This window comes from Sylvia atricapilla, chromosome Z, assembly GCF_009819655.1.
Source record: "Sylvia atricapilla isolate bSylAtr1 chromosome Z, bSylAtr1.pri, whole genome shotgun sequence".
NCBI lineage: Eukaryota > Metazoa > Chordata > Aves > Passeriformes > Sylviidae > Sylvia > Sylvia atricapilla.
In genome coordinates, this window is record NC_089174.1 from 77108796 (window position 1) to 77118740 (window position 9945).

At 37.1% G+C, this 9945-nt stretch overlaps 1 protein-coding gene across 1 annotated transcript in view; it reads left to right on the forward strand.

The window, feature by feature from the left end:
- RAB3C (RAB3C, member RAS oncogene family) overlaps positions 1–8886 on the forward strand; it is a 126114-nt gene extending 117228 nt beyond the window's left edge. The window contains exon 5 of the mRNA XM_066339791.1: positions 710–8886. Within this exon, the coding sequence (XP_066195888.1) occupies positions 710–897 (188 nt within the window). The 3' untranslated portion in view covers positions 898–8886. The remainder of the gene's footprint in view (positions 1–709) is intronic.
- Positions 8887–9945: the final 1059 nt, after the last annotated feature.

A 9945-nucleotide genomic window follows, 5' to 3' on the forward strand; every position in this document is an offset into this window, starting at 1 on the left:
GCTCCATAAAAACTTCCAGTGTCTCTTAAGGGCTAAGGATAGCTGTCCTTTTTGGTTTGGGGGTAATCACTGGAAACAAATAGATAAAAAGTTCTTCTGTATAAATTAATTAACATGTTATCTTCCTTATGTGCATTTCTGGGCTTTTTATTTTTATTAGTTCAGTTTGATGAGTTGGGAATCCCTTTGGTCCCATGGATTTACATCTAGTTTTAGTAAATACCAAATTGCAGAAATTTTTTCTTGTCTTGCTTGCTTTTTTGCCTGTACTTTTCCATGCATTATTTTGTATTTTGGCACCACCTTAATAACATAATGGAAATGGCTGTTTCCAACTTAGTAATGCTGAGAGGAACGTAATAGTTAGAGATGGAGCAGCAGATTACTCGTTCCCAATGGCTGTATATATAGGGCATTCCTAAAATAGTACTCTGAAACAGGTATCAATTTTTAGATTAAACTGTGTCAATGTAGAATTTTTCTAAGGGATTATATTTGGAGTGATCCTGACTTTATCCAGCATTGTATAAAGCCAGTCAGTAGCACTAGTGTACTTACTCTGATTGTGTTACAACTTTAACTGATCTTCTTTCATATGTGTGCTCTCACATGTTTCTTTCCTGAGTGTCTCTTGCTCAATAGAAGTTTGTATATTTATTGGAGATACTGAAATATGCCTAGAACATAAACGTGTTGTTTATTTTCTTAGGATTTGAATTTTTTGAAACAAGTGCCAAGGAAAACATTAATGTCAAGCAGACGTTTGAGCGACTGGTGGATATCATCTGTGACAAAATGTCAGAGAGTCTGGAGACGAATCCCACCATTGCTGCCAGCAACCAGAACACACAGCTAAAGGACACCCCTCCTCCACAGCAGCCTAACTGCAGCTGTTAATGCAGCCATCAGCAAAGGCAGCTCCAGTGTGTTCTATTGCCAACAGAGTATTTATGAATGGTCTATATGCCTTTATTTATACAGTTTTATTAATTTATTTGGGAGAACAGTCTTGTTTTACATCATCAGCTCTTTGGATATGTATATGGGGATGGAGCAGTTTTTAATTTGAAAGGATGTTCCATATTTTAGTACCTGGCTTTTGCATGCAGGGTGTATATTATTTTCTGTTTTCTTTTTACTGTTTTATGTCACACTTCAGCTGGTGCCATGTCCTCAGACCATGTTGGCTTATAATTATCTCTCACTTCATCAATTTTTAGTAATATAGTTGAATCTTTAGAGTAGTGGTCAGGGTGTTTTGAGTTAGCCTCCTGATGCCACTTGTATATTTTCCTGACTGAAAATGAATTTAGAAGTATTCCTGTAGTGAGCCAATCCCTCATTCTGTCCAGATCACTTGTACAAGAGACACTTCCTGAAGCACATTGCCTTGTTGAATCCACTCTCATTATGTTATACATCCTGGCTGACTGAAAACTGCAGAAATTAGAAGGAAGTTAGATCCTGAGCCCAAAACCATCAAAATTCCTTGTGAATTTCCAACTGGATGTGGATATACAATCCAGCTTCTCAGAGATATTTGGTAGTTCATCTTGTTTGCATAGCTCGTGTATTTACTTCTACATGGGAGTTGCATGTCTACCTAATAATTTTCTGAAACTGGACTCAATTTCTCATCCCATCATTATGAAGATCCCAGTGCTACTTACCCCATAGTAGAAGGTTAGCTAGCTCTTTCTATTTCTGCCTGCATGAGAAATTAACCACACTGTCCTGTACTATTTCTGACAGAGCCAAATCCATTGTGTTTGGTCATTCATGGCCAAAAGCTGCCTTGTCATGTTGCTATCAAACCTGCATGTTTCACTTTTCAGGAACTTCATCTCCCATTCAGTCACTGAGACAGCTACCACCACAGTGGCTTCAAATGTATATTTTACTTAGACCTATTGCAGAAATGCTGATTGTGTCAGTGAACTGAAGTTTGACCCCGTTTTTTCTATTTATTTTGGCAAGAGAATTGGGATTTTAAAAACTTTAGGAGTAATGGGAATTGTCACCATTTCTAATCTTAGGCTGAATACATTGAAAAGATCAGCAAAAGACTGTGAAGATAACAGAATAAACTACACAAATTAATTTATGATAAAGTGTTAAAATATTTATATTTCACAGTTTTTCTCCTCTAGTAATTGGTGGAGGTTTCTTATATCTGTGTCCTGAAGTACTTTGTACAACTGCTTTACTTGAATCACAGTGACCTTTTTTTAACTAAATAGTATAAGAAGCACTGATTATTTTATTTTTCCAATTAGACAGAATTTAAGACAAGGAGGACATTTTTTAAACTATCAGAAATGGGAAGAATCTGAAAAATAAAAGAAGAGGAATTAACACTTGGTACAACTGCAAAGAAATCCTTCTTTACAGTTTATGTTTTTTGAAGGTAATTTATATAACTCCACATACACACTAAGAGAAAATGACCACTTTTAAAAAATTGATTAAATAAGCTAAATATACTTTAACAAAGTAAGAATTACTTCCAAACAAGGCATATAGACACATGTAAAATGGATATGCCTGGAGGGTTCCACCTGGGCTGCCTGACTTAAATGAATGAGTGCTGTCTTCAGTCTGGTTTTTTAAACCATGTCTGTCCTGTTAGCTAGTCTATTTAAGCACTTTTTCCCCTAGCAGACATGAGACTGATTTACCTCCATGAAGAGAAAGCACCCTCCTTTTTAGGGCAGAGGATCAGCCAGATGGAAGAGGTATGATCCGAACCATGATCCTGTCTCTCTCCAGGGTGCTTTTTTTCCCCTCCCTTATTTAAGACAGCATGTTGCTACGTGTGCTGAGAGACTTTCACTAGTACATTTTCACCCACTAGGTGCCAGCTGATTGGAAAAAACAGAAGCATACAAAGTTGAGCAAACTTCATTTGAGATGGCTGCTGGGCAGTTTTCCATGCTTTTCTTGTTGTGTCAGTGATTCCTGCTCAAGAAGAAGGAGCAGGAAAGCCTTGAGACAGAATTCAGTTTCAGCACTCAAGTTCTTTAGACAAATCCTAGGTTATATCATTAGTCTGAACCATCTCAGGCAAAGACGGGAGTGACATTGTCAGGTTGTCAAGGATTTTGGGCGTGTCCTGAATCCTGCAGCTTGGCTGTGCAAGTGCAAGTATTCTTCCTGCTTTGCTCTGAGATGTTTGATGTGAAATGGTCATCTTCTGTGCACAGTACAATAAGGAAAAAAGACTTCAAGGTGTCCCTTGCTGCATCCACACTTTGCTTGTATTCCATTGCAATGAATTTAAGATCCTTCCCTGCCTGGTAATGACTATTTAGACTCTAATTAGTGGTAGAAATACATATATCTTTTTAAACAAATTGAGTGCTAGGTAAATAGTTCTTTACATAAATGGAAATAATTAATTGCTTTTCATTTTGCATTAGGAGTCTGGGCAGAAGAGTAACAGCAAAATTTAAGGAGAACCCCTGCTTCAAGTTTCTGAGATAACTAACCTGCTAGGTGCCCACACATATTTGGCCTTCTGCATGAGATGGGGTGGCTGGAGGAAGCAGCTGTTATACCGTGTTTTTCCTTAGAGTGCTAAAAATGTGTTAAAAGGAAAAAGCTCATCTTAATTACAGCAGCAGAATGAGTTGGTATTTAAAATCTCCATGAAACTTTGTACTAACACTCAGACATTGTCATGGAGTTCAGAGTTAGATTAATTTTTAGAATGTTCAAATAAAATACTTGGAATTTCTTGAGACTGTCTAAAACCTTGAGAAAACTACTCAGCCCTCTCAGTTGACACTGTTTTGACTGGAAGATTGAAGGATGACCTGCTGTGGTCCCATCAAACCAAATTTATCCTATCATGACTTTCTTCGAAACTGAAAATGTGTGGGAGTTCAAGCAGGCTTTTCTTTTCAATCTGGGTCACCTACTGTCGGAAAAGTAGGCTTTGATTTTCTGTCACAGGTTGGCTTTTGCAGTCACATGCTTCACAGCAATATTGAGGTTTCTGCTATGACATTGGTCACATTTAGATCATGAACATCATGATCTCAGTACCTCTCTCACCTAGAACTTGCCTTTTGCAGAGAAACAGTAAAGACAGAAAAGCTTTTGAGAAGTAACTTCCTATGCCTTCCCCAAATATTCCAAGAATTCTGAATTCTGTTAGAATTCTAACAGTGTTAGAATTTTCATTCTATCTAAAATTTTTCCTTGGCCTCCTGTGGAATAGAATATACAACAGCAGCCTGTGTCAATCTAGTTCAGCTCGTCTTGACTTACATGATACAACTGCAGTTTTCTTAAATTCAGGTAACTGATCATTTTTGAAGAACCTGTCACAACTTGATTAAGGGCCTGAATTTAAACAATCAATGCCTTGTTCTTCACATATATCCTCCAAGAGTCACTGATTTTGAGTTCCTGGAGGAGACAAGCAGGTTCTGGTTATACCCCTGACCTATCCAGTAGTGTGGCACAATTCCTTCAAGTACCAGGGTACAAAGGACCATATTTTGTAATGGAAGATGTGAGAGCTCAGACAAAAACTGTGATAGCAGAAAAAAACCTACTTTTAGTGTCATCACAAGTATTAGTGAAAAAGTTCCTGCACACCTTGCATTAATTTGTTGTCACTTTCAACATAGAAATAAGACTGAATGTCACAGCAAATCATCAGTGCAGCCATAGATAGCCCTTTCAGCTGAGATTCATCCACTTGGTGAGATACAACACTTGATACACAGAGTATGTGGAATTTCTGGGAGATGAGATGCATTTGGGCTGAGTCCTGAGCTCCATAGTGCCAGCTGAAGCTGAACTAATACTACACAATCATTTTTTCCGAGTTGTGATCTAGACTAAAGCTTACAGCAGCAGGCTAATCCTGTGCATGGGAAATGCACCAGCCTTATCATGCTCTGACAATGTGTTGCTTGCTGCACCTTCAAGCTACTGGTCAGATAATACCTGGGAGCACCCAGGAGCATGGGGATTGACCAGTTCCTGCCAAACAGCTAGCCAGCCCTGCTGGGTTGAACATTTAGATGCATGTTTTTGATTCTTTTCAGAGTTCATGTTCATGAGTTGCAAGTGCAACTGACTAAATAATGTGTCTGTTCTTTTTGGTGGTGATGGTTAGTTTATTTAGACTTGTTAATTTGGTGTTTTAAATAAGTATGAACTAGCCTAATTTTTTGTCAAAAAATACTCTTTCTCTCTGAACAGCTGTGTAAGTGACTGTTACCTGGAATTGTTTGTACCTTTGTGCTTATACTTAATGCAATGCCTAGAGAAATTACCTGAGCAACTACATCTATGTGGCCTTTTCCAGAGCACCAGTCTGAAAGACTGAATTTTCTTCCCAGTCTGCTCAGCTCTTTATATTCAGTGGTACCACCTGCATCATCTTCATTTCAGAAATGAAGTGCTATTTCAGGAGGCATAGAATTTGTTGCAGTTTAATTCTAACTTTGAGAATGCTTTAAATTTGCCATTCTTAGGAAGAAAGAAAACAAAAATTCTGCATTTGGTGGTTATGCATTTGTTTCTTTGGAGCAGACAAGTGATGTTGAAATTGCATTCCAAGAGAACCCCCCTTACAAATTCCACCCCTCCCAAGTCACTTTTTCTTTTTTTTTTTTTTTTTTTTTTAAGTAAGTTTTATTATTTACATTTTTACGGGCATCAACTAAATTTTAGTGTTGATGACAGACCCATTCTTCTTTGGCCTGCTTCATGTAGACTCACAATGTATGAGCCTAGTTGTTCTTCAGCATGACAGATTTAGCAATGTGAGACCATGAGTTTGAAGCCTCATAGATACACTCTCAGAGATGTACATATCTTCATGTATGCCAACAGGGGTGTAAATTGTGTTAATTTCCCATTGATCCATACATTCTGATTCCAGATTTTCCAAGGTTGGTCACTTTTCCAATCTTATTTTAAAAAGCAACACATTTCAATTATTTGAATGAACTCTACCAGTTTCATTTAGGGGTAAATGTAGTTCACCTTTGCAAATTAGGCTTTCTTTTTTGTTTCCTTTTGTTTATCTGTGGGTGTTCAGTGAAGCAGAATTTGTGACTACACACATATTATATGCACATACATACAATAGTACATCTTTGCTACTCATTCATTTCCCACTGTTACTTGTTTATATGCAGTGCCACCTTTCCCAAATTATTATTTAAATTGTCATTACTGCTGGAAATCAAATGTGTTACATTTGAAGACCGTGCCTGTATTAACTCCGGTTCCAGCAGAGGTGGATGGCTTGTCATTTGTACAATAAGGTATTTAGCATCTGATCTGGGGGAGAAGCAAAAGTCCTGATTTTCCCACAACTTCACATTCACCAATAACACACAAAAATGAAAGATAAATGGAGATTAACACTTTTGATGATAAATTTCCTCGAGTAATTCTGACATGTACCTGCAACTAGTGATGTATGAAACGTTTGTGCTGTAACTCCTGTCTGGTATTTTGTCAGTAATGTCAGATGTGCTGTGACTCAGTTGGACTGTCACAATGTGTAACTTGTATACTAGCTTTCATGTATTTCAAATGTCTTACATGTTGCATGAAAAAAATGTTATAAAAATAGATATTTTTTCTATTTTTGAATACCTCAAGACTGAGGAATCATGGGCCAATAAGTGCAATATTTAATTATTTACTCAGTGTATATAAATTTGTGTGAAAGGGAGAAGCATCATGTGTGTGTGATAAGCTGTTGATGACGCCTGTGTGGCTTAAGATTTCTAGTAAATGTACACATCCTGTAGAAATATTCTATAGTAAACACTTTACCAGTGTAGTGTAAGAATATTCTTAAGTAACTTAAACTATTTTTCATATATAAGACTATGGTTAAAGATGTTTGTATGTTTAATGCAAGTGCATGTCAATTTTACTTTTAGGGTTCTGAGTGTCTTTTTTTGAGAATTTTCATGTCACACCAACACCAGTGGGACAGACCTTCAGTCAGAAAATGCTTAGAACCATTTATGAACTCTCTGCCCATATTTTTTAAGGCATGTTCTCTAGAAGCATTAAAAGAACCTCTTAGAGCTCAGCATTTATGGTGAGTTAATTATTTATTCTTATAAGCGTCAGTAATGTGCTCTGCCTGTACTGCATAATGTCATGTGGACATGTTTTCTTTAATCTGATACAGTTAACTCATCATATTTACTGGAAATAATAAATAAGGGTACCCAATGTTCTTGCAGATGACTTGTTGGTACTCTGGTTTAACATGTTTTCAAACAGCTTCAAGGTCATAGTCAGCAGCACAGCAGAGTGGAAGGTGACCTTAACTGGTCACTTTTGATTATTAAGTTTCTTAACTTCTCCAGATACTAAAGATGGAAGGCACCTCCTTAAAGATACCCACCCACATCCTTCACTCCATTTATACATGGCCTTCAAAGTTCAACAATTCCAGTATTAGGTGTAAAGCTGAGGTACAAATGGAAACAAAATGCAGGCCAGAATCTAACCATGAAATTAAAAGGAGACATCCAATAATTTATTCCTGCTTCCTTGCATAATCCTAATGGTTCTCTGAGAACATGAGCAGGGCCATCAGTACTCAGCAGCACCCTTGGGTATATTTGAGATGTATTGAGATATATTTAAACCCTGAATCACTGATCTGCCATGGGTTTCCAGCTGTGCCCACAGAGCCTGCAGAAAAGCTCATTCTGTTAATATTTGCTACATCTCCGGTTTCAAAGGCATGTGTCATCCACATTGAGAATTTACTAAACAGACAGGCCACTGAGTCTGGGCCATGGGGAGGAATTTGGGAATTGGTTTTGACAGACAATTTTCCTAGAAAACTGTATTTGTTACTACCATACTAAAAGGTACATAAGTAGATTTTTTGTTTGATCTGATTAATTTCTACAACAATGTATGAAGTTGAATAAGTTATGGTTGTTTGTTGCATTCTTTTGTTTTGTTTTGTTTTGTTTTAATTTGCTTGATCTGGAAAATTGTGAAATTCTAAGGCCTACTGGAAACTGATATTATGAGTTTCCTTTCTGATGTCATCAAATACATTCTCTGAGATAGCAAAGTAGCCAAATTGCATTAAGTAGCATATGACAGTACTTGCAATTACCTGAAAAGTCCTTAAAAACCCTTTTTTGTACCTAATGCCATTAAAATCTCTGCAAAATTATACAGACCAGAGTGAAATAAAAATGTACGCAGATAGAAATTTGAGATTACTTAATATAAAAAGGAAATTTTGGCATCATTGTTGTTGAACAACAGAGTAAGAATCAGAATACGAGGTACCACTAAAATGGAAATATACAGCCTGTTACAGGACTCCCTAAACTTTTTATTGAACCTGACAGTTCAAGGGCTGGCAGATAATTCTACCTAGTTTTTTTATAATTCCTCATAGGCATGTGATTACATGCACAAAAATAAACGCTTACATTGATAACATGTAGCTGTTCTGGTTCTCTCAGACCGACTTGTTTTCTGAACTGTTAGTGAAGAAAAATTGAAGTACGTGTTTAGGATACCTTTGTGAGGGGGTGAGACTCAATCTGTGCCTTCTCCCCCGACTCTTACTGCAATATAGCTACTGTGGTTTTAAAAAATATGTTAGCTAAAATGCTGCTGAGTGATAAATTTTGTGAATCTTCTCCATAAATCCATGGAAGCTCTTGTCTGAATGTTCAGTACAAGTTTTATCCACATGGAGAGTTTTAATTCTGTGCAGATGTAGAGACCATGTGTATTCCATTGGATATTCTGTTTGTATGTGACTTCTGTATATTAAGTGGATTTTGTTTGTTTAATTTTTTTTGCTGAAAGTTCTTTTTTCTTCCTTTTGCAATTACAATAAATATTTAAGAGACTATATTAATGAATATCTCAGTTGTGGTGACATGGTCTTATAACCCACCCCTCTCCCCTCATTTATTTCCTTTTACTTACTAAAACTGGAAAAGAAAAACTTCATTTTTTACTAAATGATTGACAAGATACCACATGTGCAAAAATTCAGTTCACTAATATCCTCTCAGTAGCACTGGTGACTGTAGCTCTGTCTGAATTCTACAGAATTCATAGGAGACTTTGCCCTAACAATCTGAAGAAGAAAGATTTTTTAGACATTTCCCTTGTAAAACCATGCTGCCTCTATGCTGAATCTTTTAAATAGGGAAAAGTCTTTTTTCCTTTGATTTTTCACTGTCTAAACTGCTTAACAGTGTATATGCTTTTTGGATGCTGTTATTATTAGATCATGTAATCTTAGTTCAAATGCAATGTCTCAGTTGTGGTGGGTGGTTATTTCACACAGATTATGATGTATCACTGTCCAGTTATTGCTTTTTCCAACACTTACACACACACTTATGCTAGTTCAAACCCTGCTGTGACTCCTGAATTTATTTTCCCTCCACATAAATCCTAATCTTCAATCTGTTGACCAGGTCGCACCATCCCCTGTCCCTCCCAGCTCCTGCCAGCAGGTGTCTACCTACAGACTCCTTTAGCACATCCCTTCTCGCTGTTCTGCTCTGTTCCAGCCAAGACCCCTATTTTTCCTAGTATATTTACATCTCATCTGCAAAACATCTCATTATAATTGCTTAACTTTCTCTCAACACTGTTTCCTTGCTTACTGTTTGTGATCCTGTATCTCTAGACAGGTTTTTGCTGAATGGTCTATTATGCAGCTCACCGCCCTCACTCACAGAATATCTCTTTGTGGCATGGACTCTAATCATCAAATCATGTCAGAGAACAAAACTCCTTCATTCCCTCCACATATTGACAAGTATGTCTTTTCCATCTACTTCCCTCATTCCTTGCTCTCTGAGATTGGCCCTAATGTACTTGCTTTGTGTATTAGAGAGAGTGGAAGACAAGAAAATTGGATGTAAGAGGGGAAAGATAGCAGGGAAAAAAACAGAT